This window comes from Haemaphysalis longicornis, unplaced genomic scaffold, assembly GCF_048455015.1.
Source record: "Haemaphysalis longicornis isolate Haplotype H1 unplaced genomic scaffold, Haemaphysalis longicornis Haplotype H1 scaffold_7, whole genome shotgun sequence".
Classification (NCBI taxonomy): domain Eukaryota; kingdom Metazoa; phylum Arthropoda; class Arachnida; order Ixodida; family Ixodidae; genus Haemaphysalis; species Haemaphysalis longicornis.
This window is the reverse complement of record NW_027526422.1, coordinates 107971562-107991445: the sequence shown is the minus strand read 5'-3', so window position 1 is coordinate 107991445 and position 19884 is coordinate 107971562. Positions and strand designations below refer to the sequence as shown.

The 19884-nt window shown below is 48.9% G+C and overlaps 1 protein-coding gene across 1 annotated transcript; it reads left to right on the top strand.

Annotated features, from left to right (window-relative positions):
• Positions 1-317: 317 nt before the first annotated feature.
• LOC144144792 (uncharacterized) lies at positions 318-19633 on the top strand. The gene is made up of 4 exons (XM_077676297.1): positions 318-605; positions 3950-4181; positions 13096-13439; positions 18258-19633. Exons 3-4 carry the CDS (start codon positions 13426-13428, stop codon positions 19336-19338), a joined length of 1095 nt encoding a protein of 364 aa, XP_077532423.1. The 5' UTR covers positions 318-605; positions 3950-4181; positions 13096-13425; the 3' UTR covers positions 19339-19633.
• Positions 19634-19884: the final 251 nt, after the last annotated feature.

Genomic DNA, 19884 nt, shown 5'->3' with positions numbered 1-19884 from the left:
AGCGCAGTCAGGCGCCACTGCCTTGCTAATCGGGACAACATGGCAGACAGTGAACGGCTATGCAGAGTGTGCGCGTTTCACAGCAGTCGCCGCCGACAGACAGACCACCACTCACGAAGCAATGTGTTTCCTCGTTCACTACTCTCATCCTCTTATGACATCCTAACGGCGTGCCCTGTACCTTTGCCGCTTTCCTCCTCGCCTTCTCTTCGCTTCCACCGTCACTCATTATTCGCCACGGTCTACGATCGCGCCATTTACACAGGCCCTATGCGAACAGATCGCTCTCTGTTACCCCAATGCGGGACGCGATTCCGACGCGTATAAAAGAGAGAAGGGCGCGCTGAAGATCTGCGATGTGTGACTTTGGATCGTACAGTTTCTTATACCTTCACAGAACTCGTTTGTGCATGCAGCAATCCAGCAGGACGTCAAGCCCTCGACCTGCTCACCACCTGCCTGAATAAGACAGCCTATGGAGATAAAGGGCGCCTGGTGATCTCCAAGTTCTTGGCCGGTGAGGGCGTCCCGTGGCCAGGACCAGCCGTGACTTCGCTACCCGTCGTCGCATCACCCTTCCGGGTCCTTCTGCGGTTTGCTCTCAAGTAAATAAATGAATGAATGAATGAATGAACGAATGAATGAATGAATGAATGAATGAATGAATGAATGAATGAATGAATGAATGAATGAATGAAGAAAACTGATTAACATAACAATGGCAACTCGGCCTGAGTCTGCCGAGTAAATTGAAGGAGAAAAATATCAGTGCATGTTTACAGTGTAATATGAATCTGGGCTTACAAGAGAAAGGATTTCGGAAGCAGTGAAAGGTCAGTGTGGTAAAGAAGTTCTCAAATTCGCCACCGTATACAAACGTGGATACACAGTTCCTGATAAAGTTTTTTAACCTTCCCTTGAAGCAATGAACGTGATATTGCTCTGATCACTGGTTTTTCTAACCGCCAAAATTGCGCATCTAAAATTGCGGCATCTCTAAATGGCTCATTAAAGAAACACCTGACGTTGGCGGGGAAGGCAGTAAAACATCTCCTGGAACACGCGCCTTTGAACCGTTTTATGGCCCAAGCTTTCAGGGGAAGTCAACGATGATAAACATTTTACCTTAGGGATTACTGAAGCGCTCTAGTTTTTAATACTACCACAAACATTTGGCTGCGCCAATAATTCCGGTGTCCATATATAAGTGCAGCTATACGCTCACCGCCATTCTTTCAAATTGCTCACGCTCGAGGATTCCAGTGCAATTCAAACTATTTTCGCAAAGTTATGTAGACGGCGAAATCTTGATTTGTGCGTAATTTCAACTTTAGCAGGAGCTTCCACAGCCATTTAACCTATCACATTGAAATGTGAGGGCAGTACCTTTTGTCTACGAATTACACAAAAGTTATTTAGACTCCCGCAGAGTGTCTTTGCAGGCATTATATGCAAGGCGCCCCCTTGCTCTAGGCAAAATGCGATTTTCTTGAAACGGATTTTGCTAGGTTCCTGATCAGCCGGAATTTTGAGCGAGAAAGCTGGTGATGATTGTGATGAACGTGACGTAGTTGAGAAGTGGCTGTCTTTTAGTGTGAACCTAAATGCGTGTAGTACGTTGTCAACCAGCCTCCCTGTTCAAATGTAGAAGAAAGCAAGAAAAGTGCCATAAGGACACATTAACAATTCACCTCGTCAGTGCCCCATATTTCGCTGAAAATGAGCAGCTTCAGAATTCCTCAACTTTCTCATTAGAAGACACTGTGCCAGAACGTGACCTAGTACTATTCCTCCTGCGTGTTATTCAAACAAGGAAACTCTGAAACTCGACTAAACACCGTATTTAATAGGAGAGCGCATAACATCGGAGCGATACAAAAAATGCAACTCTCGAATATACCACACGACGGTAACGGTCGTCGTCGCTTCTTTGTCTTTTTTCCCGCTTTACGAGTTATGAAATAAGAATGCGCATTTTTCCTTCATATGCGCGGCAGAAAAAAATTACACCATCTTCCCGTAGGGGAACCCTCAGTAGTATGCCAAGCAGCCATGGGGTCGACTGAAGTTCCCATTAGTTTTCAGTTCGTCGTTTCCGTTGACGTTCAGCTTCGCGTTCCTTCGTTGTATCAGTAGCTTGTTGACGTAGTTTGAATGAGTGAAGGACATAAGGCGCGTTCGTAGCACATGCTCCCGTCTCGGTTTGTAGCGCAGTGGGAAGAGCGCCACGTACCTCCCGTTGCGGCCAGACAGTCGTGGTATCGAAACCGGGCGCCGCCTAACTACTTTTTATAGTGGACTGCTCTGACGTCAGCCCAAATGCTGACGGGGCTGAAGAGACGCGCATGCGCAGTAGAGTGCGGACGGCGGACAACGACAACGAGGGGGGGAGGGACACAGCCCCGAGCATGAGATGCTTCGCATCTAAAAAAAAAAATTGGCCGCGTATCTGCTACTTTTGTTGCAAATGTAAAAAGACGATAGTCTGTGTATACATTTGCCAAGGAAATGTCCCCCTTTGCTTTCCCGCTCACCTCTCATGCTGTTCCTGTACCGTCGCGCTCATTCCAAGGTAAACACACTAAAGGTTTGCGCAAGGCGATTTGAATTTACCGTGTTCCACTGCTACAGGCCGTCCTCGATGCCAGCACTGCATTACGGCGGAGACGCGCTTGAATGGAGGCGGCCGACTAGAAGGTTTATAGAGCCGCGTGGCCATGCTCCCCGTGCGTTCCAAGCAGAACGTGGAACCTAGCTAGTGGAACCTTTGTTTGCTGTTGCCGCGTGATTTTTCATATGCCGCCAGGAGGCGGCGGGTTTCTGCAGTAGATGTAGAATATCATTTGATATCGAAAAACCAAGCATCCATGAATTTTTTAATAAAAGAACACTGTAAATATCCCTTGTATACTAATTTCCTGTCTTATTTTTGCGTAATGTCTTGTTCTTGGTCAACAAAGTTGACAAGTATGAACATATAAACTGGGCTTAGACGTTTACATGTGGCTGTGAGTATATAAGACATCATATTTACTTTGGCCGGGTGGCTGAACCGAATCACAGACAGACCGACGGACAGACAGACAGACATGCAGACAGACATACATACAGACAGACCAAAATTTCTGGGTTTAAGTAGCCCAAGAAAGACCATTGTCTTTAAAATTGGCTCTAATCCCCGCTGTGAGGGGGTTTGGACTGCGATGCTGGAAATTGCACACATAACGATTACCCCTGTGGCGTCGCTTGAATTCAGGCTCGTGACATCCGCTGACTGCTACCAACCATAACACTCTTCGCCTCCCTGTCTTATTCCTCTTTGGATGAATTTAACGGAGGTTTGTCCAATGGAATTTAAATTTCCCACCGTCGCAGTGCTCGCGCGCCCCCTGCCTGAACAGCGCGACTGGCAGTTCTGTTGTTTTTTTACCTTGCTTTCATGTCGCGCGTGCCGGCACCTTACTGCGCAGTTTTGAACGCGCCGTTTCTGGCGGCCACTTTTAGCGTCTTTCGAAGGGTGAGGAGAAGGGCGACACCGCATCGTCAACATCATGTCTCTTCCTGGTTTACCCTCACTCTTGTTTCTTGTGTCACCGCCAAAGACGCTAAATCCAAACAACCGTCTGTGTCCTCCTTTAACACGTATGGGCGTAGCTTAGTCGGCAAGGCGACGGGTTCTCGCTCCTCTTCTCTACGCGGGCCCGGGTTCGATCCCTGGTGGTGCCCGCAGTTTGTTGGTGTAGCCCACAGAGTTTAGTATGAAACTCTATGGTGTAGCCAGGGTGTAGCCAGATACCAGACGTAGCCTGTGATGTATCTTTGTGTAACCAGTGGTAGCCTCGGAGTTCCCTGCTGACGCGGACAGGAAACTTTTCTGGGCTGGTTGGAGGTATACTGTTTCGCAGTAAAAATGGAAATGTTTCCATCCCTGTTCATGCCGTGCCCATAGGTGGCGCCTGCCTCTGTGGTTCGACGTGCGGGTGCTGACCACCATTGCGGGTGGTAAGCGAGCCCTCGCCATCTCGGACAACCCCCAGCTGCGACAATGGGCCACCCTCCACAGGACACTCCTCGCCGAACGGGAGTTCCACAACTACTGGCTGGCGCACTACAACTTGCTGGCATTACAAGAACGCTCGAACAACACGCGGCTGGCGTCCGCCACTAAGGCCTCAGATGCGGTGAGCGACGGCACTTTTCTCGGAAATGTATGACTTTGAAGTGCAGTTTGCAACTCCTTTGGCGTAATTGCACCAGCTTGTAAGGCTTTTGCGCTTTGTTGGAGCATGTCGATTTTAGGAGAACAGGCAATTCATTACACGTCGCTGAATACCCGGAGTTCCATATAGCCCTGTTGTTGCAAGTAGGCGGCCACGTGTAATATCAGAACCGTCGTCTTTCGTTGGCGACATAGTGTCCCTTGGCTCTGCGTTTCAAGAACGGGAAAACTAGGTTGTAAAATTAGGCTTTCCTTTTATCTAGCAATAATAGCTGCCTACAACAAAATTGAAGGGTCAATAAGTCACTTGAAAATAAACGTGAAACTTAACTTCCCAACTTGCTATGGAAAGAAGAATAGCGAAAAAAGACACAGCTGTGTTGATTAGGGAACATACTCCTGTGGTAGACATTATAGTTCAAATTAAACGAAGACAACTGACATGGACGGTGCACGTGATGGGAATAAAAAGAAGAGGTGAACCATCCGGTTAACGTAGCGCCATCCAATACACCGTAAACGCAATAATGGTGGTTCGCCCAACGACTGAATAGAGGGATGAAGTATGGAAATTTGAGGGCAAAGGGTGGACCCCTCTTGAACGCGATAGACGTGGCTGCAGATCTCTGGAAGAACCATTCTACTTTCAATGGACACAACCAGGCTGACGATCACGCCCAGCAAAAAATTCGTGATTACTTGCATGAACTGGTAAGAAGACAGTATAGGCAAACGTAATTTTCTCTGACAATATCATCTGTAGAACCTGCGAAACCGGTATTTGTAATAAATTTGCGCTGCACCGCAACTGCTAAACAGAATCCTGAGATTTGTGGCTGTGGTCACTGCGACACTATAGAAGGCGTATCGACTCGAATATAGTTGATGTTGGTAAAGTGTATGACGTACGTACCATACGCTCCGACAAACGTTTAGCACAAGCCAGGCATATTGAGAATTCTACGAAAAATTAGGTGTGTGATACCCCTTGCAATGCTATGATTGAGGAACCACTAACATCCTATGGCGTAAGGCATGTGCCGGTATTGCGGTCGCAGACGTATTGCTACTGACCAATGGTAACTACTACGTCACGGGGTGAGGCAGCGACGTGAATACGAACCTCCGCGTAGCACGATATCAAATAATCTGTCCTCTAACAAGAACCGTCATCCTTTTCACTAAGTATTGCTTATTCTCCCTGATAGTGTGACTGAAAGCCTTGGCCAATCGCCTGTTTTCACCGTAGCTATCCGTAATGTTGAGGCTTAAGGCGGGTCAAGTAACGTATGCTTACCTTTTTCTAACAAACCTATCTTCAATAGATTTATTTTCCTTTCAGACACTTTTCTGCCGCTCAACACATTTCAATAACCACACTACGGTAAAGGGCGCTTCTCGCGACCTTATCGGCCTGAAAAGTAACCGCTACAACAAGAGGTCCTAGATAGGGTCCCGAAGGCTGCAGTTTTACGCCCGCGATCGTTTGAGTCCTACCCAAACAACACTCTCCCGCAGATATAATTTGAAAGTGTCACCTATCAGCCAAGTTAGCGTTCTTTAAATATTACGCCCACCTCCCCTCGCAGGAACCCTGGTGTGATGCAACGCATCTCGGGGGGTTCCATTGGCGTTTCCGTCGTGTTGATTACGCTTATACCGTCGCATCAAGCAATCGTCGAGTACTGCGAGAGAGTGCAAGCGAGCTTTTGCTCTGACCTCGCGCATAAAAGCACTGCGGATGCTATGGAATCACCAGCTGGGTGCAGGGGTGCTATTCCAGAAGGCCCGAGATTGATCCAAACTCCGGAAACAAGGAGCTCTAGCGACGCCCACGTAACGTAATGATAATATTTCAGGCGGAGTTCAAGCGCTTTAAAAATGGAATTCATGCTATTTAAGGGTTTTTGGGGTGTCGTAATCGGTCCACGGCGTGGCGCGTTTTTCACTGCTGTCTCTCGTTCCACTGCTGCACCGGTGGCTACTGGGGGCAAGCAAATCCAACTTCATTACTCTATCGCGCTTTTGTTTTAATAATCTGTATTTCACTACAATGTTGATTAAATTTTTAATTTTAGGTGTTCTTATGAGTTTTTTGTTGGAAATTTGCCGTCCTAAGCAGCTGTTTCTGCCAATTTCTGCCGTCGGTGGCAGTCAATGCAATCACGTGACTATGGCCGACTGGCAACAAAAGAAAGGGAGTGATGGAAACGCGCCTCGTTCAAAGTACTTGCTGCTCGGTGCTATCGAAACTCTCCGTCCGCTTTCAGATACGAAATTTCCTAGAACCACTTCAGCCTGCTTACGTGATTTGAAGGAGAAAGCTTGGCGATTCTTAATAACAACTGATACATTGTACTTGCGATACTTATTAGCAACTGATAATTGTATACTTGCGGCAATTCTTAATTGATATATTGCACTTGCGTATTTTTCTCGCTTTCGTTTCGTTGTCTTTGGGCATGAATTTTGGCATTCGACGGGATTCTTTTCTGCTATACCGCGTTTGCATCAGTTTCTTCTCTTTCATTGCGTAGTGAACTCGCCAGCAAGAAGACTGGCACACAGCACAGCCTCCCTATAATCGTGGTTCTGCGCAGCTGGTGTGCACCTGTCATTCTCATGTGCCGTCGCGCTCACGTGTCACGCATTGTTCTACAACTTTAATTTTCCAATTCACAGTTTTGTGAATTTTCAAAACGGAGTCCGTTCGCTCCTCAAAGCTCTCAATTGCGGGTAAGTCACCCAATTGGCCATGTGCTACGAAGAAAGGAATAGCAACAACCACAGCTTTTCAAATTCGTTTCCTTTATTTCACTTTGCTCTTCACCGCTCTTGTTCGGCGAAGTCTCCACAGTCGTTCGTTTTTTTTTTTTTTATGATCTCTATAGACCCTTTGCAAAAAGGCGGACGACACTGAGAATTCAGCGGTGCTAACACTGGTTGTGAACGCGACGACGCCATTAGAAAGGAAGCAGGTCGTACCAACGCCTTTGCGGTTGCACGTTTTCGCCCACGGCTTCACGAGTCAGTTGCCCCACGACGCGTATGCAATTACGTGGACTGTGGACGGTTGCTACCCCATAGAAACTCTGTGCTCGCAGCCTTTTCGCTTCCTTTCTAATGGCGGCGCTGCGGTTGCACAGTGTTGCCAGAGTGGCTGCTGTTTTTCCGCCAACGATTTGGCCATTTTGCAAAGGGTCTATAGCTTCACTTTTCTTCTGGCGACACGCTGTTTCTTTCGGTCTCAATCTTCCCTTCACAAAGTTTTCATGATCCGCTTCAAGCCAGACGGCAAAGACGGTGGACAAAACCAGTTGAAATGCGTAAAGATCGCATCCGATAATAGCCACACGCCGTTGATTATATACTATCCTGTGAGTAAAGTTTTTGCAAGAATGGTGTGACACGAAAAGCCTCAAGAAAAGCGTCTGCCGCGCTGACGATAAATGAAGCGCACGGTCATGCAACACCACATCGGAAAGTTTTGCTAGCAGACGATAACAGCTAGCAGTACGTACGGCCACTCAACGGAAACCTTCTTTCCATCGAGCAGTCGCGAACGTGGTCGCGACTGAAGCGTACGCTCTGGCTGCAGACGGATAAACGCATGGTAGAACCTGCGGAAGCCATGTCCGGCTAACCACCTAAAAAAGTCGAAAGACTTGTCTGTTAATCCTATAGCGCACACACCGGCTGACTGTCGACTGAGGGCGGTCACTGGTGCGGTCGCTACCAACGCTTCCGTGGAAGGTGTCCGTCGCATAAAACCGCAGCGCACGCAGCACTTGCTCCTCGGCAGTCATGGAGCTTAAAGGCCAACTGCACTCAAATTTTCGACAACGTAAAAATAATGTCACCTAACAGTTCATATAAAAAGGGTTCGAAATGCAAAATACTGCGCTTCAAACATCAACGCGCGCGACGCAAACGGCTCGCGACATTCGCGTTTTCGGAACCGAAACTGAATAGAAAAGGCGGCCATAGCGGCGGCCGGACGTGACGTACGTGAGGGAACGGAAGCGACCGCGCCAGAGCCGGCGGCCGCTCAGAGCCGCCTTCAAATACGCGTGGTAGCGCCGCGTTTCGCATTTTTATTTCCACAGAAGAACGTCCACTAACGTTTGCCCATGATAATGGAGTTGGGCGCAATTCCGGCATCCCGTTGCTATCAATAGAGATGAAGTAGACCGCCGGACAGTAATTTTTTCCATGATAATAACTGCCGGAATAGCAATTTTTGGCATTGCAAGTAGAAAACGGACCCTGATTTACAAAGCTATTTGCTCGTATATAATACGATATCGAAAAGCAGCTTTTATTATAGCCGACCCCTCGGCTATCACGTCGCCATCTCTGAACGGAACAAATCGCACGCGGGCGGAGATAAATCACTGTTTATACTATACATAACATGCAAACAGCTTCGTGAATATCAGCCCAGTATTTTCCCCCTGTGTGCACATCGAGAATCGAATTATAAAAGGGATCTGAAACTATAAGCCCGCCACCAGAGCTAAATGACGCACTAAAACACGAAAACACTTCCTATCTACCGCTATTTTCTACTTTAACTAGAGACAGGTACTGTTGAAAACGTTTTATACTATCAAATAAACTAAATCTAACGCTCAAAGTAAATACTTCACTTGGGAATCGAGCAAAAATATAATCTATTGTTTAGGAGAGAAGCAGCTTAGGTTTCGCACTTCCCAAATACGACGGCCAATATTTGTGCACGTGTATTTGTTACTACGAGAAAGGCTGATTTTGGTTCACTTAGCTAGGGAGATAAAAGTCGCACAAATGTTTATAGCCGCGTGTACAAGAACTCTATTTGGGTCGTAAAACTTTTGGAAATGTCTAAAGGATAGAGGTGGCGTTGGGCCAGCCCAAATGAGGCCAATATTGGACGCGGAAGTACAAGTGGTCAATAATTTATAATATATCTTTTTTTTTTCTGTGGTAAATGCAATAGGAATGACAAATGTAAGGCAAGTGCTCCTTTCACGCTATTTTTTTCTTTGAGTAAAAATATTATTTTTAAGTAAAAAGAGTTTTGCTAACTCCAACACATTCGCAAGCGCCTGAATAGGTTTAGGCTTCTAATCATTTTTTTTTTTTTGCATTGAGAAAAATGGGGGATATTACTGCCTATGCGGTTAGTTTAAACATTTGATGGCGACGCCGGTACAGCGCGCTGGTGTAGCAGAGAAACCCCGGGTGAACGCATCCCTGCGCCCGGCGGAGCGCCCTGCAAGTCGCCGGAGAAGCGCGAGCTTCACGGGACATGTTCCCCAACCTCCGTCACAGGCCACTCGGAACTTGTTACGGCGACTCTCCGCCAGGTGCAAACGTCGTCTGCTCGGAGGTACTTTGAACGGCGGTACCTAGCGCTCTCTGTGATTACGAAGCTAAGGATTTCGCCATGGTGATTTTAAGAGCATAGACTACTTATTTGTACAAAAAAAATTTTTGAGTGCAGTTGGCCTTTAAGCCGCCTTAAAGTCGCCGGTAAGGGGGTCGGGTGCCAGATGACTGCAGAGCGAATGCATAGTACTTTCGAGGGCCGAAAAAGGGCTGGAATTTCCTCCTCCGCTAAAAAAAAATCTGTCAGGATAGATACATGCTTGCTACGGCGACCGTGAACAATCAACCACGCTGCAGCAGCCGCCAAAACGAGCGTCACGAGTTCAACTCGGCCGCGCAATATCTCTCCGGAGTTTCGTCCGAGTTCTCGTGTCAATCACACACACCCAGCCCATTCGTGGGAGCGGCGTAGCGACCGAAGCCCCACACAACTATGGCTGCCATGGCATCCAGATCGCCGATGGGGTAGCGTCGCAGCCACGAAGTCACTTGCATTAGATGCTCCGGAAGCAAAGCTTAGCAGAAAACAATGAATGAATGACGTCCCCAGGCCACCGTCACTCAAATGCTGCCTCAGTCAAATGGGGGGAGGGGGCTCGGTTTGAACGAAGTGCTCGCTCTAGTACGGACGATAGGAGCGGCCATGACGACAAGATTTTCCCACGGCAGCCGTTTTCATACCCAGAAAAAACACAATCGACGACAGATGACACACCTTCAACGTCTAAAACACACTCGTAAAATGTTGAAACACGCTGATGACACGCTAAATAGGGGCGATGTCTGATACTACGCCCTCCGTCCGCACGTAAACAAAGCCGGTCAGTCTGACAGTCGGGAGAAGGGTGCGTTCCTTCCGCTACAGTGAACTTTTTCGCTTACTTGTTTTGTGTTTGCGCTGAGCTGCTCTGGAGCCACCCTCAAACAACGTAGCAAACAGGTTTCAGTAGAAGAACAGAACACCGAAAAAATCGGAGCCGCCCCTCGCCGCTTTACAGGGCGGATCTTTAAAAGAAGGCTGGGGCCAGGCCGGAGTTTCAAAAGGAATACCCGGGTTATCTACTTTGCATAACAGAGTGCATATTGCAACTCGATTCTAGGCGCCGCTGCACGCGGATGTTCGTGCAAGCTGCGCTTTTTCAACGTGAGCGGCCTCAACTGGGCGCGCTGATAATGCTAAGCGTGCTCCGCGCGATTATGCCGGTATCGCTTGAGGTTTATCGGATGCTGTACTATGACTACTTTGTTAACTCGAGCAGATGGAAGCTCTGGACCGAGCTATCTCGGGCCTTCTGGAATAGCGCCCCAGCAATACTCAGATACACCTGTCAAGACCATTACACTCCGACATACGCGCAGCCATTGGCTACGCTCGGCGGTACGTCACGCCTTTTCAATAGCAACCGACGCGCATGCGCCGCCTACTATTTTGGCTTCGGCCGGGCTACCGTCACTACGTCAGCTTTAGAATAGGGAAACGAATGTTTGGGGGCCGGATAGGGGGAGGGGTCAAACACAACACGCTCGATCACCACAATTTTTTACAGATTTCCCCCGCCGACTAGCGCCCCGCTTACATTCCTTGCATGCGCGGCGCCATCGTGGTGAAAAGGTCCATCAGTGTCAGGTTCACGCAGAAAACTCTTAGCACCGCTGCAGATGTTCAGCACCGCATTACCAAGCAGCACCGATGACAATACCCAGAGTAATTTTTCACCAATCACTTCCTCTCACGAATGTGTAAAGTGGTTTTCATCCATAGTCCAGATGTGGAGGGGGGCGACAAGTTTTAGCTTCTGCTACCTATGTCGCTTCGTGCCCGCTCCTCCACAGAAGACAGCAGTTGCGGCGGTCGCGCGCCGAGAGTTTGCGTCTGCAGTAGGCGCTCCGTGCATTACATCGTTATTCACATGTGTAAACGGCGTCCTGTATCTGTAAACTCGGCTGCGCTCGTGTGGCGTACGGCGACCATCGACATTCATTCCTCCAAAGATTCTCTGTGCTGGAGAGCCGCCCGAACCACCAAAACGACCGGGGGTTTCCCCAGAGCTGGAAACAGTGATTGCCTGCAGTATTTAATAGAACCTGCCAATAGCGGCGCCGTAGTCTTCAGCGCCAATTGCTTAATGAAGGCTGCGTCACAACCGAATAGCTACGTCCAGGGTCCCTTGTATGGCGTCTAGAAGTCACAGGTGAACTCGGAAAAAAATAAAGAATGATCCTTTTTGCCTGCAGTTTGTACGCCCCCTGCACTACTACACAGATGAGTATTATTCGGTATATGTTGCCGAAATGCAATGATTGCGCGCGTAAAATCGCAATCTTCGGAAGCCTATTTAGAAGTGTCCTTTAAGGTAACCAACCTTGCCGTCCGTGCACCTACCAACATTCCAGGCTACGACCATTACTTGGCGTAGTTTGTTAGCTAAGCTTTAAGGGGGACAGTTATCGTATTTGCCAATTCCCCAGCTCCGTTGTCAGGCTAAACACTGCGCACAACAGCCCCTTCACATTGCACGTGTAATGAAGCCAAGGACAATTGCAATGGTGCGATATCTCTGAGCACAGACATGGTAGAATTCTTCAAACTGGTACTTCGTAAAAACGCTACTGCCTGTAACTTTTCAATGCAAACATGCCCACTTTTTGCAGTCAACGAAAAACTAATTATTCAATTTTAGTTGATTGGGCTGCTGACACCGATAACTATCAATTCACTTTGTGTCCCCCTGCCCACATCCCTGCCCACATAACTTATTTGCACATATGCTGGTCACGTGCCTCCCAATGCCTAATCTCAAGAAAACCATAAAGCTCATCTTTGAACCCCCGCTATAAATGAAGAGGTTACTCAAACTTTCCATCGTGTTTGCAATTTCGTTTACTCACTAATAATAAGAGTTAGCCGGTGTGCGTGAGTCTATGCACGATTCTTGCGCACTCCGTAAAACCAGCACGGATATCTTCAACGTTTTTTTTTTGTTCTTTTTATCGGTTAATAATTTAAGTTACTACGAGTAGATCTCCCCAGTAACATAAGGTAGTTCGGCTGGAGATTCTCCCAAGCTAAGTTCTTTCCAGGCAATAATCGCGGATTCTGTCTCCACTAACTTTAGAGCAAAAGCTCTACTACGCCACGTATCGCAAGGTTATTCGTCGCCATAAAATATCCTTGGCCCTTCGGGGCGACTGCGGCAGGTGTGAAATCATGCCACGAGATCCGCTGCGGAGAGGCGTTGCAGATGCTCTCCTCGCAGTCGTGTCGCTGTGATTCCACGTGACTAGACGAGGTATTAACGGATGCTTTGCCGGCGCTCGGTCGCTCACTATCGCCGTGGACGTCGCACCGTCGCCGCAGCGCAATTGTGGCTGGTGTTATATATTTCATAAAACGCTGAGTGCACAGGCACTGCAAAACCAAGCCAAATATAACTCACTCTTGCTAGCTAGGTTTACGAGTGCTAAACATGACTTATTTTTTTCTTACGCGCTCGTCATCCGACAAGGAGGCCCAGCTGCAGAGCGACGTATTCCAGGCGCTGCTCGGTGACCGCGAAGGGAAGGCCTCGGTTGGCGCAACGGTGACACTGGACGAGGTCGAGGCGAACACGACGTGTTCTGGGCCAACCGCCTCAGGCGTCTGGGCCGCTGCGCTGACGGAGCTTACGGCAGTCTGGAACGAGGCCCCCTTTAGGGCATCAGACGTCGTCCTCCTCAGGGACGCTGGCCTTCTGGTGGCGCTCGAAAAACTCGCCTGCACTCATGATGCCACAGAGCTTCTGAGAGCGATTGGCTGGCTCCTTGTGCAGATCCTGGCACCCGTGGCGGACTTCAGCATGCTGCGATTCAGGTAACCGCTTCCAAGATCCCTCTTTACTGCACTTCAACCCTCGCTTAATTCATGTGGACCTTCAAAGAGGGGCTGGAAGTACGGAAGATGTTGTTATGCCTTGCAGGGAGCTACATAAATTCCTTGTCACAACCGCAGGATGATTTCGGCGCGCGTTAAATATCCCAAGGCTGCAAAAATAATCATGAGCCCTAAACTCCGGCGCGCCTCATGCGGCTCGTTGAACCCCATAATCAATCAAACAATCAACCGCAGCATAATCAGGAAACACGCACGGTGAACCCTTCACGTCCAAGCACACTGAGCTACACTGCACAAAGACCTACCGCCATCAAGGGTGCTTTACAGGCCTATGCGATGTTTAAATATCAGTTGCCCTATAAGCTGGAATCTAGCTGTACTCACTTAGTATGCGGTGCTAAAATCAACTACGTTTGCGGACCATGACGCGACCACGGCAGTGTTCACGTAGGACTGAGCTTATGTTGCTCACATATCGCACTACCAAACGCTGACATGTCCAATGCTCTTCCAGATATAGGGGGAATAAGATTTGTTCCGTTGCCGGCTGTTGAATTTACCCATCTGAGTTGACTGATGCAGAAATCGAGATAACGGATTGAGGCCTGCGACTGGTGTTTCGTTTCTGGGACTCTGTACGGGCTTGCTGCGTAGATGATTTCGAGGAACGTCGAAGTAAGGGAGTCGAGCATTTTCAAGGGCGACATTTTAAAATTTTGAAGGAGTTAGCACTTTACCGGGTGCTCAAAACTAAGCTTTATAATATTCTGGAAATAAGGCACCGGGAGGCAGGCGAAGACCACCTGTTCAACTAAGTTATGTCACCATGGGGACACGAATTTGGATGATAATTATTGCTGTCAGCAGCTCAACGAACTAAAATTGAATAATGAAGTAGTTCTTGACGGCAGTACGTGGGTATGTTTGTACTGGAAAGTTAGAGGCAGTCGTGTTTCTACGTAGTATCAGTTGGAAGCGTTCTTATAGCGTGACTCCAAATTTTAATTGTCGCCCGCATGATCACGCATGCAAGGGAGTTCACATCGGCGCAAAGCTTCTCCATAATGTTACGCGGCTGTCATCTCTTTGGCCAGCCGGGAGGGGAAGGGGGACAGTAATCGTGTTTGCTCTTGCCTCCGCTCCGTTGTCAGACTAAACACCGCACGAAACAGCCGGGTCACATCAGGGAGGAGCTTTGCGCCGTTCTTAACTCTCTTGCAAGTGTCACAGAGAAACGTATTAAAGAAACATGTGTTGAAGAAACATGTATTATACTCTATTCTATTGAAAACTAACGCGCGAAATCCTGGTGTGGGGAACAACCCCACAAAGTAATTACAATAAGCTTGTTATCCTGCAAAAAAGGATAGTGCGCTGTTTCGAAAATTTTCAAGGGAAATTCCAAGACCTGCCAATTCCACTTTTCTTTTCAGAACACTCAATACTTAGAGATGACAAGCTGTATTGCTTTACACTTGTCCAGATTTTACACACAAAAAAGTTGTACGTAGATAGCGACGCAGAAAACCGCCACTACTGTGTACAGCGAGTAATAAGACGTGCACCTAAAACGACGACTAATTACGGCAAACAATCGGCCACTCATCAAGTACCACATGTCTTGAACATCCTAGCGGATAATTTTAAATTTAACACTCGTGCAACCGTATTTAAGACCGAAACCAAGGTGATGTTTAAGAAAAAAAAGTGAGATATGACAATCACTGGGTGTGTCTCATTGTGGAGCGAATAGTACTTGCCCGGCTCAATAACTACATTAAGGACAAACAGTTACTTTCCCCGCACATGTATGGATTCCGTACAGGCCTTGCGGCTAATGACGTGCACCTGCGCTTGTACACGGATCTCCTCCAGCAACCCCCCAAACACGACTATTCGGCCATCTTAGCCCTAGACTTACAAAAAGCATTTGATCAGGTAACTCATCAAGCCATACTTCGAGGCCTTGCCAGCATAGCTCCTGGTGATTGTACATACAATTATGTAAAGGCATTCCTCTCAAATCGCACGGCACGCTACAAATTCAGTGACCTCCAATCCCCCACTTACCAACTCCCGTCCGTCGGCACTCCACAAGGTTCAGTCCTCTCCCCCCTCCTCTTTAGTCTCGCTGTCTCCAATCTTCCCCCCATCATGGAAAATATCCCTTGGCTATGCTGTAGTATGTACCGTATTTACCCGATTCTAACGCGCACATTTTTTCCGGAAAAATAGGCCGAAAGATCGCATACGCGTTAGAATCGGATACGAAACCGGAACTGTCGAAACAGCGGAAATTTCGTCCCACCCATCGCCATCGCCATCTCAAGATGGCGCCAAAGCCTTTAGCAACACTTTTTCGAACGCAGGAAGCATAAGCGCCTAGGCTTTTCTATCGGCGTTCAGACAAATCGTCAAATCGTTCCACTTGCGCACTTGTTAACAGCAATGGCAGCAGCGGCTCTCACGCGTTCAAAACGAGTGGTCTGCTGAAGCGTGCGCCTCTGAAGAAGCTCGCGGGATGGGCGTGCGAGGCGTGGGCCACGATCCCATCGACCATTGTTGAACGTTCGTTCAGAAGTGTGGCATCGCGAACGCTCTTGACGGCACCGAGGACGAGATGTTGTGGTCAGCGGAAAGCGACGAGGAGTGAGATGAGTGAGATTACTTCGGGAAATAAATCGTCCATTTCGCGCACGGGTCACAAAGTTCCGTGCACGTTACAATCGGAGGTGCAAGTTTTTTCGGTTTTTTTGCCAGGAAAATCGGGTGCGCGTTAGAATCGGAGGGGGGGGGGGGGGCGTTAGAATCGGGTAATTTCGGTACGCTGATGACATCACCCTTTGGGTAACTGGGGGCAGCGACGCCGATATAGAAGCAACACTTCAAGCAGGGGTCTCAGCGGTACAACAGGCAGCCCAGGAAGCAGGTTTAACATGCTCGCCATCAAAATCCGAACTCCTCGTGCTATCACCACAAGCCACCACCCCTAAAACAGCACCCAGCGTGCATGTATATCTGGATAATTCTCCTATACCAACTGTGAATCGCACAAAAATACTCGACTTAGTCATCCAATCCAATCGCCGAAACAATCGGTCCTACACACCCTTTCCTCACACGTAACCCAAATCATAGGCCTCCTGAGGCGCGCAACTGCTAGGGGCCATGGCCCGACGGAGAAGGACCGCTGCCAATTTATCCAGGCATTTCTACTGAGCCACATTAGCTACTCCCTCCCATATTTGTCCCTTTCTACCACGGAAGTCACCAAAGTAGACGGACTCATCCGTAAGGCCTACAGGGCTGCTCTCGGCTTGCCTCCTCACGCGTCCACGGCAATCTATGGGCCACCGGCGCCTACAACTCCCTGGACAAATTAATTTCAGCACACCGTACGGACCAGATATATCGCCTGGCTAAACACACACCTGGCCAACTCTTACTTAAGGAGGCACAAATACATACTCCTCTTACATCAACCCCCACGGCTCGCATTCCACCTGATTATACAGATAACATAACAATCCGGCCACTCCCCCGTAATATGAACCCTACTCATCATTCTGCCCGACGAGCTGCTCGAGCGCTTCCACTTTCCCCCCTCGCCAAACACCTTCTACGTAGATGCAGCAGCACACAGGCACAAGCCGGCCTTCACTGTAGCTGTCGTCTCCTCACCGACCTCTACTCCTCTCTCGTCTCTCACTATTCCTACCACAACCCCACATGTTGCGGAAGAGGTGGCCATAGCCCTGGCTCTCGCACACCGGCCTCCCCCTGATCTAATATTATCTGATTCAAAAACGAATCAAACATTTTGCTAGCGTCAGTGTCTCCACGCTAGCCTGCAAAATTCAGCCCCCCAGAATCCTACGGAGCTCCTCTGGTTACCGGTAAACACGGGACTAGACGGCGCGGAGTGGGCTCATAAGGCGGCACGAGCATTCGTCACCCGTGCGCCTGACGAGACCCCTTCCGGTCAAGGAGTTTACTCCGCCAGGGACTCTTTAAACACTTACAGGAAGGTAACAGATTACTACCACCTCCCCCGCAACATGCTGCCCCCCGCTCATCCATCCCTAACCCTCTCGGAGGAACGGCTGTGGCGTCTCGTCCAAACGGAATCGCTCCCCAACCGAGCCCTCCTTCATCACATTTAACCGTCCGCCTACCCCTCTCCGCTCTGCCCGCATTGTGGCGCTAAATCCACAGTGCAACACCACGTGTGAGCCTGCCCCTCTGGCTGGACGGAGGCCCTGGGCCGCTCGGACGAAGGCTCCCAGCGCCCACTGGTCACCCGAGCACAAGCCGTGGTGGCGGCCCTTCGGGCAGCCATGGCGACCCCTTAGGCCAGTGGAGTCAATAAAAGTTTTTCTCTTTCTTTCTTTCTCATTGTAAGGAATTTAAACTGTGTTGTGTGTAGGCGGGATTTTTTATAGGAAAAACGGTCAATCAGTCCAGAAATGTGTCGTGTTCTATTGCTTATGCTAGTAAAAGGAACAGCAGAAAAAAAGTTTTATGAATAAAGTACAACTTCTTATTCTCATTATTGGAAATGTACGATTTTTGTATTTTTTTTAATTTACTTATTTTTTTCTCTATTGCTGGATGTTATTGCTGAGTACGCACATTTGATTGGAACGTGTCCTCTGTTGTGAACAGCACAGGGTCAGGAGCTCTCGTCAGCCACTCAATTCCTTTAGCTCCTGCCCCGTCAGCGGGCATTGTAGCAGCGTCTGGAAAAATATTCTTCTTCATATCTTCATAAACCCGTTTGTTTCTCCTGTCTCGCAGAAACAAAGGCGACGCCAACGTGGACGACCAGCATTCCTTATTCTGTGCCCAACAGGTGGAAGAGATCTACCGCCCACTCTTGATAGGGCTTGTTGAGGCGCGAGATTTTCCCGAGAATGTGCGGCTAGCTGCGGACGCTCGGCTCAACCACATCCGAGATACAGCCCTCTCAATGACTGGTGCGCTACCGTGGCTAGAAACAGCCGCCAAGAGCAACACCAAGCACAAGATAGATAGCTCTCGCAGGCTTCTCTGGCTTCCGAGCAGCATATCTATGAACATATCCACCATGTACAACGACTTCATGGTTCGACCTAGCTACGACACTTTCGTCGACGCCTGGGTCGATTCGCGCAGTATTCCGTATAACTGGAGTTCCGCGAACCGGGACACCTTGGACATGATGGCCAACCTTGTTCTTCCGCTGGCCGATTACGATTACGTGAGGAACGTGGTTCGGGTCTCCATCCAGGCGCTCTCTCGCCCAGTGTTCTACACCGAGGGCACCACAGCCATGTTCTACGGGGGCCTGGGATTCACCTACGCCGCCGAACTAGTGAGATCCGTGGACCATGAAGGGACGACGGTGCACTTCAACGGGTCCTTTGCCCTTTCTTGGGCATCCACGGGTTGGAAGAGTGCCGTCGCGGACAGCGTCGCCTGCCTGGCAACCCAGGGTGATGTCGGGCAGGTCCCAAAGGCAACGTCTGGGCCCCTGTTCCCAGTGATTCCAGCCCTCGAGCTGGCCTACACAGCACTGGCGAATGCGCTCGCGCGGGATACTCAGCCCGTCCAGCTCGTTCGGTCCTTCAGCGAGCGCCAGGTCTTCTTCATTACATTCTGCTACCTCCTCTGCGCCGGCCGTCCAGGCACGTCCTTAGAGTGCAACCGCGCCGTGCGCAATTTTCCACAATTTGGGCGGGACTTCGGCTGCACCCATGGAGCCAAAATGAGGCCCGAAAAGCAGTGCACCTTCCTTTTCAACAACGCCGCCAACTTAGCGCCTCCCATGAGGGTACAGCATTCAATGGTGTCGATTTTCCTTGTTTTCATTTTTCGGTGTTTTATGCGAGCTTCATGACGTTGCTGCAACACCGTGTCACTGGCCATTTCGGATAGCAATTTTCTGGTGCCTCTGTGCGGAATTCCGAACTTCGCACGTGGGTCGCGTACCTTATCCCTCTGTGGTTTTTTTTTCTCTCCAGAGCGGACTGACTGAAATATTTGCAATTAGCCTTGGCGGAAATAAATGTTGGGTATTCGAAACCACGGCCACAGACAAAGCCTTCTTCAACAGTACAATTGACGCCAATTGTATTTCTCATCGTACTATCCCTTTGTATTCGACCCTGAAATACTTTTTTCTTGTGGACCATATCGCGAGCTGTACTACTCATGGTTGCACATTTTGTGATTAAGCGGTCTGCTCGCAATGACTGCGCTGGAGGAGAGTTCTGACAAAATTTCACGATAAGCACAATCGATACGGCGTAAGTAACTGCCACGAAAATATTTGGCATGTTTGCCTATTAATGCTGCTTATTTGCGTGACTTTGCTTGTAAGGGGAATGATTCTTCTATATCTGCGGATCATACCGTAAAAACGCGGCAAGTCTGAGCCTTTTAG